General features: G+C 42.2%; 1 protein-coding gene across 1 annotated transcript; it reads right to left on the bottom strand.

Moving 5' to 3' along the window:
* Positions 1 to 1,240: 1,240 nt before the first annotated feature.
* LOC139660392 (serine/threonine-protein phosphatase PP1-beta catalytic subunit) lies at positions 1,241 to 16,000 on the bottom strand. Its single transcript, XM_071538531.1, has 8 exons — positions 15,949 to 16,000; positions 11,354 to 11,485; positions 5,319 to 5,549; positions 5,077 to 5,181; positions 4,836 to 4,907; positions 4,349 to 4,500; positions 3,319 to 3,453; positions 1,241 to 3,184 (listed from the first exon to the last, which is right to left on the bottom strand). Exons 1-8 carry the CDS (start codon positions 15,998 to 16,000, stop codon positions 3,080 to 3,082), a joined length of 984 nt encoding a protein of 327 aa, XP_071394632.1. The 3' UTR covers positions 1,241 to 3,079.
* Between the last annotated feature and the right edge of the window lie 318 nt (positions 16,001 to 16,318).

Below are 16,318 nucleotides of genomic sequence, written 5' to 3'. Positions count from 1 at the left end.
TCCAATGCTTTTTTGTGTAAATTGAAAATAAACTTGAAACTTGATTTCTTTGTACAAGAACAAAATAACGTCATTATGGCGTTTTAAAACAAAACAAATCCTCAGCGGTCTTTAGGAGACTTTTGCACTCCAGTGTATCTGTTATCTGCACCATCAGGCTGTTTACTCTCCACGCGGTGAGTGATGCAGAATGAAAACATGACGCCAAGCTATTTAAATTTAAGCTATTCTAATTTAAGGTATTTAAACTACCGTTTCAGTCATCTACTTATAAGCCTGGTGGCTGATTGTGTGTGATGGAATATATATTTCTAGGTACCAATCATTTTCTGTGAAGCTGCTTTACATTTTCTACTAGCCTATGTTAGAATATTTACAGTCAGTTGAGATGCTCAAATTCCAACATTATCACTTCGGGCAGGCTCACTTTAACTGTCACTATGGAGGCCACAGCCTCACGGCCACAAAGAGCTTTTGAACAGAGGAAGGAGAAAAACAAACTCCCAGGCCCTCGGGTCTCTCACATTTCCGAGGACCTGAGGACTGCTGGTAGAGCTCAATCAGTGGGTGTGCAGGTGAGGAGAGACAGACAGACATTGGATGTTATAAGATTCATTATAAGATTACTATTTTGCTACATAACCTCATGTATCCCAATTGTGCCTCTCTCCTTGTTCCTTTCCTAGGCCAACATCAGGCAGGAGAACTCAAGGCAGGGGTTCAACTCACAACAAGTCCTCTTCTACACCCTCCTTCTCCTAAAGGTAGTGGTGTGGATCATCTTAGCTTGGATCCTGTCTCACCTCCACCTGGGCTTGCCCTGCTTCCTCCTGGTGCTGACCTACTGGTTGTATAAGGGGCCACTGCAGAGAGCTTTGGACTGGGCTAAGAGGCATCTGAGAAGCTGGGACTAGCCCACTAGTATGAATTGACTCATTGGGTCAAAATGGGGCCACAAAAATAAATAAAATTCCCCTGGTTTTCAGTCATTTCTGTCAGTTTGTTTCTGTATAGTGACAGGCATCGTTTCACCCAACATTTTACATGAGTATAATTGCTTAATAATTTTACCAGAGGTCACCCTTGTGTGGGACTTTTCTGCTTCATGCCAATAGAAAAGTGTAAAGTGGGTGTAAAATGTAACTTTAAAATGTGCAGCATTTCTTGACAGTATACAGAGACATACGTTTATGCAAATCAGTGCAATAAGGGAGGCAACAACATTTTTAGTTTCATCCATTTTATTGAATTTATAGACTTTCAAACCAACTTGTACAAATTGCAAAACAGCTTTTGGTAACACCTCAGATTTTTTTTGTTATTAGGAAATAAATTAAGTGAATAAAAAGTAAACAATGTGAATAGAGTACATAGAAATACAACAGAAAGAATACAACAAAGAGCAAAAAAAAAAGAGGCAATTGTTTCACACAAAAAGTCTACTGCATCACTTCTGCAGTGGACTGAAGCTGAATTGCCAACCAGGCTAATCGTTGGTCAGTAGAATAGACAACTGAAGTACCTCCTGATAGTAATGATACAGCATCTCGCGCCGGCAATGTAATTAAAAGCTCAACCTGGGCAGTCCATTCCGAATTTTGAAAAATAGGATTTCTGTACTGGCAATGTTTATACACCAGGTGGCATCACTATCACACAGTAATGCCAAAACCATCTGGCCCGCCCCCTCACCCACTCCTGACTCCTGCCAGCTTTCGTATTTTGTACCTGAACAGATTGGGTGATGTAAAAGAGGATGGCTGGCATTTCCCTTCAAAATCCTCAAAAGCGCAAACTTGACTTTTCTCTGTGCTCCTCAATTTTGTTAAGGATTGCTGACTGTGTGTTCGTAGCACTAAATAGTGCAGATATTGTATAGCTTTTTGTGGAGCTTGCTTTTTTAATTTTTATTATTTCTGCATTTTAACACTGCACTTTAAAGGGTTAGACAAGTTACAAACTTGCAGCCAATGCTGTGAGGCATTTCCTACCCTCATGGGCTTCTATAAACAAAGGTCCAGTCTAGCAAAGCACAATACCATTAGCAGTTATTCCATTTATCCCATCCAGGTCCGTGGGTGAAATATTGACCATAAATAACTGTCCGGCTCAAATTGTGGAAAAGGCCTGTGCATGGACTAAACACATCAATTAATAGATCCGTCAGTGTCTTTCACTCTAAATCTATGGGGGAAAGTATCTTGACGAGAACGAATAATAAACAGACCCAGGAAAGCGTCACAGCCACCTCTATGTGAGAAGTGGCATGTTGTCGCGTGGGTGTGGAGTCGAGGCACGGGGAGGCATAAGGGAGTGGAGGAGTCGCTGCCCACAGGGCGTTGTGTTCGGGTGGTGCGTCTACACTGCCAGCAGCATCTGATTAAGCCTGTGTGGTCCATTCAAGCCTGTCTCTGTTCACATTCTTTCCTTCACATGGGGAGGTGCACTTTTCCAATGGTTAAATATATCAAACGTGCGTGTGCACAAACACACACCTGCAAGTGCACGCACACACATGCTATAATGCGTTTGAACTGTTAGCAATGTCAGAACTGTTAAGTGTGAGTCTATGAGTTCAGCGTCCCGCGGAAGTCTCAGTCAGCTGAAATGAAATGCGTCAGGAGGATTCTCACTGCTTTTGGAGAGATCAAGGCAAAACAACGTTCAATATCCATTTTGTTTTCAGTGGAGAAATCAAAAAGAATTCCTCTAACTCATTCACTTTTCCCCTCTCGACAGAGGAGGTGTTTCCTTACACAATGTGGATCCTCAGAGAACCTCAAATGGCATTGCAAGTAAAACCACAAATAGAATATTTGTTAATAATATCAAAAATACCAACAAACAGGCAAAAAAATAATACATCGATTGGTCACAGCAAATTTATGTACACATACATATTAAGAAAAGAGCTGTCAGTGGAGTCGGGGGGAAAGGGGGTTAATGGGGAAGAAAGGGGAGAAAGATTGGGGCAATTAGATAAGCCCTGTACCTTCGCTATACAGGGGAGTTACTGGGGTTGCAGCGATGGACAGACTGAGGACGGATAGGGAGGAGGGGGAGAGCCGAGGCTGCGTGTTCACCTCTTCTTAGGGGCTTGGGCAGTGCGGGGAGGGGTGACGGGCCGACCAGAGTTTACCCCACCGTACTGGTACTTGGCCTTCTTCTCTGAGGGCTTTAGGATCTTTAAACAAACACAGAGAGAGAAAAGGATAAGGCGTGCACGTGTGAGAGGGAGTGAGTGTGTATGATCATGAATGTCAAAAGGTTTGTTGCATGTAAACATGTAGATGTTTTTGTATAGCTGTGCGCGTGTACCTGGAAAGAGCACATGAGGGATTCATCAACGCTCATCATGCCGCCTGCGTTGTCAAACTCCCCACAGTAGTTTGGAGCAGAGAAAAGTGTGACCAGTTGGCGTTTGGCAAAGAACTCGTATCCATCCTCCACAACCTGTGAGAAGACACAAGATATTATTCCACCACCTACAGCAATCGATACCAAGAAACAGACCTGAAGCTAGCTTCAAAACACAGCCTGCCATCAAGGTTGAGTTTTATAAAACCTCCTACATCTGGATCAATACCAAACACCCAATTCAGAACCAAAATAACAGCAATAACACTGCATCACCATAATCAGATATGGAATCAAGGAATCAATAAGCATATACAGATTTTTTCTCTGCACTCTGAGTTTCCGATAGCATATTATAAATGTTATGAGTGATGCACAGCATGTTCTTTAATAGACTATAGCCAGATGCTCGCCTAATTGTTCCACCAGCAAATCACAGCTAATTTCACTTCAAAGTGGATAACATGACTCAATGGGTATGACAAACAATGCTGAAAGATGACAGCTATTTTCAGCAAGTAATTTTTCTTGACAATCTATCCACTGGCGAGAATATTTAAATGCTGACAGTTCACAACGTTTGCGTTATGTCAGAGTGAAGGATGCATGGGAAAAAGAAGAGGGGAAACAGGAGATGAAGGAGGTGCGGCTAGGCTCCGCTGGGGCTGTTAATATGTGGGTTGGCTATTAAGTGTCCATTATCTTCACATCAACCGCAATCATTACTCATGCCAAAGAGCCACAGCCTGGTAGAAACACTGTATAACACAACCACCGTGTCTCTGCTAAGTTTAATATCTCAAAATTGTAGAATGAAAATCACACTTGTAAAAGAGGAAGTGATAGCTGTCATCCAAGTCCTTGGCTCACTCATTTTAAGTCCCTAACAAAAAACACAGTTCACAATAGCCGTTTCCTTGCTGTGTGTCTCCTGTGTTTGCACTTCACATGCACAAAACATCCAGCCATCCAATCTCCCCTCCCTAATTACCTGGTGGGCTCGGCAGATGAGGTCCAGGTCGTGGCGGTTGAGGAACTTGCTGACCACGTCGGCCCCGAAGGTGAAGGAGACGCCGCGGTCGTTCTCTCCCCAGCCCTGCACATCCTTGTCTGGGTCCGACCACAGCAGGTCACACAGCAGGCCTAAGACAGGCACAGGGAGGGGGCAGATGGAGAGGGAAGATGGAGAGACGCAACACATACAGCGGGAAAAGAGTTGAAAGGAGAGCAAAGACAGGCAACAGGGAAGAATGCACAAGAGATGTAGCTGACTTCATTGCTGATGTAACACAGCGGATCTACTGCTGTAATAGTCTTTCATACAAGGAGAGTCTGTTCATTCAAAGGAAAATATTAAGACGTTAACATCAAAGACAAGATTCCAGGAAGAAATCCAGTTGTATGTGCAAGAAGTGCGAGAACTGTGTGCACGCTCACACACACACACACACACACACACACAGACACACACACGGTACCTGTATCAGGCACATCTGTTGGCCTCATGATCCTACGGATCTGTTCCATTGACTGCAAATCAGGCGATAGCCCTGCAATAGGAAATAAAGAGGTCACTTTTGGTTGAATAATGATGGTGCTGGTCCCATGGATATTACTTTGCTATATTAAGAACCGGGGTATCAAAAAGTGTCCAAGTCTAAGTTTTGGACAAATGAGGAAATGAGTGCAAACAGTAAACTATCTCTGCAGTTCCCTCACCTCCATGGCAGCAGAAGATCTTCTCATCGATAATAGCAGCAATGGGGAGGCAGTTGAAACAGTCTGTGAAGGTCTTCCACAACTTAATGTTGAACCTGCGCTTACCTGGTGGAGCACATAAAGACACACACTATTAAAACCTGATTTAATATGTGCTTCAGGTGTGTTTGTGTGTTGTAAATGTTTGAGTGGTACATTCTCCAAAGCCTATCGGTGTTCAGGACGAGTCTATTTCTACTCACACTCGTCATAGAAGCCGTAGATGCGGTTGATGGAAGCACACTCATGGTTCCCTCTGAGCAGGAAAAAGTTCTCTGGGTATTTGATCTTGTAGGCCAGCAGCAGGCAGATGGTCTCCAGGGATTGTTTCCCTCTGTCCACGTAGTCGCCCAGGAAAAGGTAGTTTGCCTCTGGAGGGAAGCCACCATACTCAAACAGCCTCAGCAGGTCTGTGTACTGCCCATGGATATCACCTGAGGAGAAGGTGCGACAGGCAGGGGGAGACAAGGAGTTAATTCAGCCATTTAGGTGCAGTAAAGAGGACAGGCTGCTTGGTACAAAATGATTAAATGAAGTAGGCAGTAGCACTAGGAGGTACCGAGAGAAGAAAAGAGATTAGAGAGGAAACTAAGACTGCTGGGCAAAACTGAAAAAGGGAGAGGTCATTAAAAAGAGCTAGCCTACATAGAGTGAGGAAAGGAGATGATGTAGAGGTCAAGGAGAGATGCAAGGACAGAGCCAAAGCAACTGCAGGAATTTGCACAAAAGGAAAGATATTTTCTTCTTTGCTCTGTCCCCATTAGCTCCCTCTCTCCAACCACATACTCATCCCCACACACGCACGCACGCACGCATGCACACACACACACACATACACACACACACACCCCTACTCCCCTCTCTCTGAATCATTCTGATTCTCAGTGCACTATAGCACATGTGGGTTGATGGAGATATATGTCTGCGCACAGCTCTACAGGGCCTGCAGCCGCAAGCTCAAGGACACACACACACACGCAGAATGAGCCATCGCTAGTGCGACCAGATCAGTGCCAAGGCCCATGGGAAATGAGCTAGACAGGGAAAGAATACTGGCAATCCAGGTTAACCACTCAAACGAAGGACGCACACACGCACACACACACATGCACGCACACAAACAACAACTCTAATCTTAACAACCTTCAGTGGGATCCCAGGTTGCCTCCTTCCCTCTTCAATATCAGCCAGCCAGTGATGAACTTGAGATGCTCTTACCAGAGCAGAGGAACTCTGCAGGGGAGCCTCCCTTCTTAACCTAGCCAAGACCTGGTTCCTTTTATATCCTCATGCACCATCTAAAGAGCTGGTCTAATTTGGGCTAAGTGCTCCAGACAGAGATGACTGCAGAGAGCCTCTCCAGATAGGCTAAGACAATAATAATAGGCTTTTTCCTGACCAAGATGGAATGGAAATTTATATGCCAATTCTTTTTTATAACAACCCTTCATTACAAGATGGCACTAAATACAAATCAGAATGAAATAATAGGCCTTCTTAAACTCCACAGCAGTTTGGCCCTGAGATTAGAATGGCCAAAGAAAATTGCAAGTTTTGTAGCTTAAGTCTTGAGGGTGGCTGTTATGGCCCTCTATTTTATGGTGCCCTCCAGTGCTATGGGCACTAAAACCAAACCACTTCAGTGGCACTAAAATATGGCAATGGGCCTACATTTGTTTATGAAATGTGTTATATGTTAGGAGGGGCACGCAAACACGTGAACTTCCATGCAAACGAATGATTGATTGCTGTTTGTCTTCAAATCCTATTTTGAGTTTCACTTCCTACAAGAGAGTGAAAAGGTGGAGGCAGGTGGATCTGATACCAGGCTTAATATCTGAGTCAGAGAATTTCACAGAAACTATGCAAAACTATGTATGACACTAAGAATCATGTGTAGCATGTCAGAAATCAAATCTTTTCCCTTCTCACTTAAAGTAGGATGTTCAAGAATGCGATTGTATTTGTTTTGTTTTTTTCCAGGATCTCAAGTTTTTATATTTTAAACATAGCTTCCATTTATTTCTAGGAGATTACCGCTTCCCTGCTTTTTTGTGTTCCTAATCACTTCATCTGGATGTTAGATCTCTCTAATGGACAAAAATGAGCCATTAGCCCAATTATTTTGTCCATGGACATACATAATTGTCTGAGTCTACACTGTATAGAACAGAAAGATAATGGATTGGATTAGTATTCAGTATTGGCAAAAGGAAGGTAGTGGCCTGTAATATTGTGCAACAAGTACACAGCACAATAACAACATGCTAATATTTCTCAGCCATTTCCAAGACCATGAGGAACAACAATCCCTTCTTCAGCCATCTAGCCTATGTTGGCCCAAATCCAAGCCAAGCATAGAGTAGTTAGTGGCTACATTTCACATTTGAGTGCAAGGTTTACATGACTGCTCCTCAACCCCACACTGAAAGCTCCTACATGACTGGATGCAGCCCAGGTTGTTTTGAGCTTGAATTTGAGGGCTTCACCGGGATTGGCTTTCCAGGGGGTAGCACCCTGCCTGCCCTCTCACAATGAATTGCGAGATGAGGGTGAATAATTTACACAGCCTGTCCCTGCAGTGTCAAAACAGCCCCGAGAATAGCAGCACAGAGATTTAGGGGTTATAAAGAAAAGCTGAGGAGGGAAAAGGCTAAAAGAGAGACGCTCAAGCCAAGGCCAGTGTTATAAATAAAAATTGGCTCAGGAAGACAAAAACATATAGATGCCATGTTGATACCAGAGTTCTCGAATAATAAATTTACATAGTAATGCATCATAATGACACCTTTGATTCATGATTTACACCAACCAAGCATGGTTCATAAAACGTTATTTATGGGAAAAGCACATATAGTAAATATCTGTAACCTTCCTGAAAATGCCATGCTCCTCTGCGCTGAATGAGCAGGCCAGTAGGCTTTAGTTAAGTCGGATCAGCAATAATCAAATAACAAACAAAAGAAAACAACATAGCTTATATTGCCCAAGCATGCTACTTGGGTAATAAAGCTGTAATCATGCTGTTACATGCCCAAATATCCTATTTAGCCTGTTAATAAACTTGTTCAGAATCACCCAGATGGAAAACCAAAACCAGTGTGAAAAAATTAATTAATATTGCACAGTGCATATTTTAAAATAATAAAAAAAACTAAGCAGACATGTTATCTCTTTTTCAAATTAACGTAGTACATAAAAAATAATAAAAAAGAAAAAGAAGAATCAGGCTGGGGAATGAATACCAGCCACCAGCCAAATGCTGGTAAATAATGGCTGAGGTAGTTAAGTTTATTTTCTCTATCAGCCACTTTGGCAGGTGTCCATCATTTGAAGTACTATTATATTTAAAATAGAGTTGGCTCATGCCCAGGTCAAGTCCCCTGCCTCTGGAACCACATGTGTTCTCCCACTGGCTCTCCTTTTTTTGATTATTTTAAGATTGTTTTATTTTAAGCTACATAAAAGAAAAGCAAAGTACATCCTCAGGATTTTTTCTTTCCGTATTAAAGTTGTGCTACAAAGTGACATCTCCCTTATTGTGTAAGCTCTGTAACCTGCAAAGCAGTCTTGGGCCGAAATGTGCCAGTGGCATTTAGGTTAGCATGTAAGGGAGAGTAAGAGCAGAACCTGATCCATGTGACCTTAGTAAATAATTAAAAGCAAACATTGTTTGGTGTATTGAGTCAGTATCAGTGCTCTGAAAGCCTGTCATCACAGCCGTGGGTTAAAGGAAAGCTATCAGCCGGGGGTTAGAAGTTCAGCAACAAAACAAAGAAAGCAGAGGAAAAGGCCAGAGAAACCTCACAGAGTGATACAAACAGCAATAGCTTAAACTCATGGATAATTTATTGGACCGAGGTTAGGTTCTACATGGAGGAAGCTGGTATTCAGGGCCTTTAAAATGTCAGCTGATTTGACCAATGTCATGTTAACCGCATGGAAAACGCTGCTCCCTCTAATTAGCAAACATGCAATTTGATATGTCAAACGATATCAAGCCAAGATCTGTAATGACATGCTATCAAATGACTATCAGCAGTGCTTCTCATGTCTACATTCATTTAGAATACAAAACGCTGCCATCTGAAGCTGATATTTGGCCCAGGAGTTGATAACAATCCCACAACAGCAACAGTGTGTGGGAGGGAGCTGGCATGAAGACTGCCGCAAATGGACAATGTGTAGGCCTGAGCCTGTGCGTTTCTAAGAGGGCATGTGTATGTTGGACCTGCGCATAAATTACTTGGTCCAGAGAGGGAGAGTTGTGTGCAGTTGCTACGCTGGAAGAAAGAGATAAAGCATGTGGGAGTGTGCCGAGATGCACTGGAGCCACCAAGAGATAGAGATAGCGCTTGTTATTTCAACTGCTGAGAAGAAATTGAGTTGCCGTAGTGTCATGAATGTGCAACTCTGTGCTCCGGCTGGGTCTGTCTACATTATGTGTGTAAGAGGGTGATACACAATATGTGTGTGTGTGTGTGTGTGTGTGTGCGCAATCCCCCTCCATGTTTCATTCTGTGCCATACATAGGGGCAGAGGAGTCAACAGTGACCTAATGTGGCCCAGGCAAAGGCAGAGTTAAATCGGTCTGGTTATGTAAGTAAATTCCAAGCTGCATCAAACCAATAGATTGTTGCTCTGGGGCCTGGAGATTACGCTCTGGAGAGTGGGAGCATGCTCTTTGCCCACCCGACCCTTAAGAGGCCGAACCCAGCTTTCTGCCTGAGCCATACTTGGTCACTGTTTTCCCACTGTCTGACTCCCCAGTCATGTCTGGCTAGAGAAAGCATGACAACACTTGGGTATTGAAGAACGTGGATTCAATGGAGATGACTCATTGTGTGCAGGGCTTGTTCATCATGTGTGAGAGGGGGTTGTGCTCCTCGACTTTCAGGCTCTGAAATTTGCTCTGTCAGTAGATACAGAATAGTCCAATAGAATACATGCAAAAAATCAATTGAACACCTGCTGATAAGCTGTTCATTCAGTGAAGTAAGTGTAATTTGCAATATAATATCACAGTTAATATAGGAGGCAGAAACCAATAACCCAAAAGATAAAGTGCAACCACTCTATTATTACTGTTCGTAGTAGTAGTGACAGTAGTAGTAGTAGTAGTAGTAGTAATAATAGTGGTGGTAGCAGTAGTGTTATGCATGTGTGTGTGGTTCTGAAAATCATGTGTTACAAACATAACATTCAACAGTAATCCATTACTGACAAAAAAGAAGTGAAAACAAAAGGTATTGGGTAGATGAATCAATAGTAAACTACAATAGATAGATGAAAGCCTCTATCCCGGAGTTACGCTAATGTTAGAACTGAACTGGAACTGAAACACAATATGTAACAACTAAACAACTGCTGACTGTCAGCATTTCAGGCAGACACACTCAACTGTGATTTAACTGCAATATACACAGTAGTTTTTTTTCTGGGAGTGTACCATGGGCTGTCATGAGTTATCAAATAATGAATCATCCTTGCCAATTTCGAGTGCAGTGTGTCGAATCGAATCAAACTGGCGAGTGGGGGCAATGCATAACTCTGTGAGTAGCACTGCATTCATGTTCACCTTATATCCGAATGTTGTGCAATTTTTCATATACTAGCATATGCCATTACAAACGCATGCAAGCAGTTTGGAGCATAGAATCATGATTTGCACTTTTGTTTTCACAATACAAGGCTCTGTCAGACTGGATGAGTTGCAACAATAGAAAAGTGTCTTTTTCCTGCAACTGCACAGCGCAAAAAAAACAATGTGGCAATGTCTGATGTGCGCCTACAAGGTTACTAACATTATTAGACGGATCAGATTTGAGGAAATTGCCCATATTGAAAACAATAATTTCTATGAAAAATCTGTCTGGAATGGAGACAGGAATCGGCTATCTGGCTGGCAGTTGGTGCTTGTGTAAAGCTTTGAAATGTGTATTTTCAATTATTTTCAGAGATTACGCTTCTGTCTTTCTCTCCTTTGCTCGTAAACCTTTCAATTTAGAAGTGCTTTTGCACCTTGGAAGAAATGTCACTGCATAGGCCTGCATAGCCCACACAGATAGGGAGAGAGAGAGATGAACAACAAGAACAAAAAAGGGTACGGAACAGAAAAGTAAACAGAGATTAAGAGAGTATGAAAGAATGTCTGAGAATGAAAAATCCTAAATGATAGAAAGTGAAAGATGGAGAGAAAACGGCCTAGAACTAGGACAGAAATGGCCCTGGCACTGACCACAGATCTTGAGTGGAGCCTCCAGCTCCAGCAGGATGGGCTGGCTGAGGAAGATCTCCCTGGATTTGATGCAGAGTCCCCGCACCTCTGCCTCGGTCATCTGGACTATCTTCCCCGGGCGACATCCCCGCACTGCAGAGGAGAGAGAGACATAGTCATTATTATCAATGATTGTTATAATCATTATCATCGTTACTGTAGAAGCACTGGCAACCAAGAACGCCACAATCTTCATCAGAAGGAGGCCTTGGTTACATTCATTTGCCACAAAAATCACATCTAGACTGATACTTATGGCAGAACCGTAATGTAATCTCAAAAATCTGTTAACAAGCAGTGCTGCTAAGCTGTGTGCTTAGTGTTTCGGTAGTTTAATGCAGCTTAGCCTCCGCTCCACTTAAGAAACCCCATGAACAGAGCTGCTGCTTGGACTGTGAGCGCAGCTTGCTTCTTCAGCACTGGTGAGGGTTTATTGGCTGTGTAGTTGCACTGTTGGCCTAAGCTTACTTTCTGGATCGCCGCCATAGTTCAGGGTGCAGATTTATCTTAAAACGATGAACAGAGGAGTGAAAATTGCAGTTGGCTACAGTCAGCAGTTGAAATAGTCAGAAAGATATGCTGAAGCCGTGATCAGAACATGAAAACATTTGTTTCCTTATTAGGTTACTTTGTGGCTGGAATCTATGACCAAATTTACGTTCCATTTAGTTTGAAAATAAGCATGAAGGATGAACCGAATTTATGGTACTTATGTTGTGTCTACATTAGGATAGCCTGCCTTTCCAAAAAAACACTGTGTCTTTGACATACAAAAGGGACCAGCCTGGCTCATGCAGACTTCTAAAATATTGATTTGCGGTTTATTGATTTTATCATAATTACCCTAGGTCTGCCCAAAACATTCTCAATGATGGCAGCCTTTGAATAATAGCACACACAGTCAGTCAAATTTGACATGATGTAGCTACAAGTACTACTGACCTGTGCCAAAGGTAAACATTGGCTAAATGCAAATTAATAAATAATAGCCTGAAGAATGGTGTTGTAATGTCAAGAGTGACTAATTGTGCCTCTTGATGATATTAATACATGGATGGCCGGTTTCTTATCACACACAGAAAATCAAAGCACTGCAGAAAGATGAGCAATTGGTGATGGGCACAATAGCGATGAACAAATCCATGACTGAGGAATTATGTAATAACTAGCCGTTTTAGTATTGCCTTAAAGCTACACACCCACTGCAGATTCCAATATAGACCTAGGCCTAGTGAAAACGAATTTGTGTTAGTCAAGAGAGTCAGTTCCCTTAAAGTGCTTTTCTCTCTGCCTTTTTGTTTCCTCAAAGGATGACAAATTATAGAATGGCCTCACAGAGAGCAGTTTAAGATGGATTAACTGATGTATTGGTGAGGCATTCCCACAGCTTAGCGTGCGCGTGCATGCATACATACACGCCCGCACACACACACACACACACACGCACACACACACACACACACACACACACACACACACACACACACACACACACACATACACACCCCCTAGATACACACTGTGCACTCACACTGACTCTCACTGTCTCATTAGTCATGTAATCCAACTCTAAATCTGAGAGAGAAGTGACTAAATGAGAGGAATATGGATGGCCACAGACAGACAGATTCTGTGTGAGAAAACTTACCAGTCACAACTTAAACAACCTCAGTACAGTGTTGTTTCACACCATCAATTTCACACAGTCAGTCTTCTTATCATCCATCTATGTGCTGCCTTACACCTAACACCCAAGTGCGATGTATGTCATAAAGCATGAAATTGCAGCAGCAGAGCTCTTCACTCAGCAGCAGAACTGAGCGAGCTAAGCTTGGTTGCTTAGCCGGCTCGGCTTTAACACTGAAGCCTTCACTGTTAACACTTCTGCAGGCTGGCACTTTTAAAAGCGATTAGGTTCTTAAGACCATCGAGGGGCAAAGGCTAAAATGAAGCAATGACAAGGATTTGCTGCCATCATAAACCAAATTGTGTGTGTGTGTGTGTGTGTGTATGTGTGTGTATGTGTGTGTATGTGTGTGTGTACACGTGTCTAGGGAAAGTGACATAGTGTTCCATAAAGCTTAACTCCACTGAATAAGCAATCTCAGACAGATACTTGGCTGTTCCTCAAGACCAAATTTTCCATAGGGTAGGTTATTATGTAATGTTGAAATGCAGAATAAAAGCTAAAGTCTTTCTACACTGGCTGTGAGAGAAACTCAGAAGAGAGACTTCCTGCTTCGCCTCTTGAGACGGTAACACTGGGCTTGGCCTCCAAGGGAAAGACAACATCTGAAAACATCTGCCAATTCAATGCACAGACAGAACATTGCGGGCAGTAGAAAGAACACAAACAGCTATCTGGAGCCAATATAACGCTTTCTTTAGTGAGACGGCACACAACTCAAATAAAGGAAACTGCCAAATTAAAAGAAACATCTGGATAAACAAAGGATACAAAGTTTTTTTTTAACCTGGTTCTGGTTCTGATGTCTGTTAAGTTGCAGGGTGCATTTTCTTGTAATGGTCAGATCCACTCAACCATTTAGAACAGGGTTTCTTAAATGTTTTCAGACCAGGCCCAAATGAGGACTGTTTTCTTTCTTGAAACTTGTGGTTTAAAGTAGGAATTGGCATTTTCAATTATTTTTAAAAGTTCAAACAAACTTGTCGGCTGAGAAAAGTAAACTTTTCGCAGTCATCGGACATCAAAAGCCAATCAGACTTACGTCCATGCTTGTTTCCCTACTCATTTTGTTTCATGAACAATAGTTCCGCCTGCCAAGTGCAAAATGGACGAGAAGTTGATTACAGCCATTCAAAGCCTCACACTTGTCTACAACTTTTATTAGAAAGACTGCAGGAATACACATCTAAAAACAATGCTTGTTTGGGGTTGACGGCAAGCTCTGAAGTAATGTTACTGACTTTTTTTCTGTTTAGTTTCAATTATTCCTAATTAGCACGTGCTAGCTAGCCATGTTAACTCATCAACACAATGTAACATTATGAAAGTCAACACCAAAGCAACAAAAAATACATGATTTCACTGTCCAAAACTTTGCTCACATGGTGAACACAGGGTGAGACTACGTTTTCCAGCAACCATCAATGAAACCCCAAATGCTAGCATGTAATATGCTGGAATGATGTCTCATCCTTCCAGAAGAGTCACATATACTGATGGAAACTAAGCCAAGGAGTGCTGAAGATGCTTTGTAGTCTAGTCTGACTCAACACCGTATCTCACAGGGGAACAGAAAATTCTCCTCCCACTTCAGAGCTGGTGGACAGTCAACACAATAGGTTTTTCCCTCATCCCCTTTACCAAGCCCAAAACGTGGTCCTTGTACATAAAACAAAATCCCCTTTGTTTCCCATGTGGGTGCAATGGCAAAAAATGCAAGCTAACATATAGAAGACGCCTAGTTTTGAGCAGCACCGTGAATTGTGATGGATTTAAGAAACACAAAGGCTCACAGGGGTTTTTTGTCTTCAATATTTCTCCTATGCTGACAGAGATAGTCTGTGTCAGTGTTTTCTTTATTTTGGCACTTGTTCTATCCACTTGCACAAAGGTATTTAACAGGAATGTCCATCGCAGGCCCTGTGTGCATGTGTGTATTGAATCACAACAACCTGCCCACTATCACACCTACAAACCCAGTGTGGAAGATAGATAAGGTTAAATACCTTCACAAAGTCGATAAGTCATATTAGCTAGGATGTAGTGACAAATCGTACCTAATGTCAGATGATGGGGTTGGGCATATATTCGTGTTTTAAAATGTGTTTCTAATGTAGATCTGGCTGCCAACACAATTTCTCTCTCAGTAATGTGACATGAACAACACTAGCTACCTAGCTAAATGTATACAACCAGTATGTTATGACGTTACTTACATACAGCGGTTTATTTGTAAAAAACATTTTTTTTTTTAAATGTATCGTCTCAAGGGCAGAGGGGACAAAAGGGGTGATCTCACGTTAGTAAACTAATGTTAGGTGATAGATGCGACGTTTGTGCTATGATGACAGCTGACTCTAGGTTTAATTTTAATGTTCAAATCAAACGTTACGTATGACACAAGACAAAATGCTGACTTCAAATGTACTGCTGGGTCTCCCGCCCCAGCCCCTCTATCTCTGCATAGCAACCATCCAAAATTCGGCAAAGAAATGAGCACAATACAACACGAATCCGACAGTGTTGAACCACATGCTAAAGTAAAACATATGACATTAGCAAATTTGGTGTGAAAAGTTATGTAATACGATGAACGCTAAGCAGAAAAATGTAGGCGTTCACTGCTGATGGACTGTTTATAAACACGGCAAGCTAACGTTAGCCAAAGCTAACCGGCTATACAACGTAATATGAGCTAGCTAACCTTAAAGCTACTAGCTAACACTGCCTGAATTAAAACAGCTTGACAAATTGACAATTTCTGGTTTTGTGAAACCATCGTGGTGGGTGCAGAATCATCTCCAGACCCGGCTTACAGAAAAGTAAAGGGCTAGCTAATCAAACATTAAGGATTGTCTAAATTGTTCACCTTCCAGAAGCCGAGAGATGATGCTATCCACGTTCAGTTCACCCTCCGCCATCTTCACACTGATGTTTTAGAACGCTGGCCCGTTCAATTCCCCCACCAGACGCCAGGAGGAGCTGTTGTGTCAAGAAATGTTTGTTTAGCCTACTGCCTAATAAATTATTATGACCAAAACAGTAATCATCATAGATGGTAATCAGGGATGTAGTAGAGGGTAAACCCATTTAAACTCAGTTTATCCACCTTTTTATCTGTGGAATGGAGTTTACTCACAGTTTTAGGCTGACATAAATCTGGATGATGTAAATTCCCAGCATACATCTTATTAAGTAATATCAAACTGATACTAGTTGTGAGCATAGGATTTTTTTGA

The sequence above is a fragment of the Centroberyx affinis genome, unplaced genomic scaffold, assembly GCF_046629955.1.
Source record: "Centroberyx affinis isolate AG114_WGS23_722 - 3 ecotype Tasmania unplaced genomic scaffold, CSIRO-AGI_Caff_v1 ptg000198l_1, whole genome shotgun sequence".
NCBI classification, from domain to species: Eukaryota; Metazoa; Chordata; class Actinopteri; order Beryciformes; family Berycidae; genus Centroberyx; species Centroberyx affinis.
Note: the sequence above shows the minus strand (reverse complement) of the source record. Positions and strands in the feature narration are given on the sequence as shown.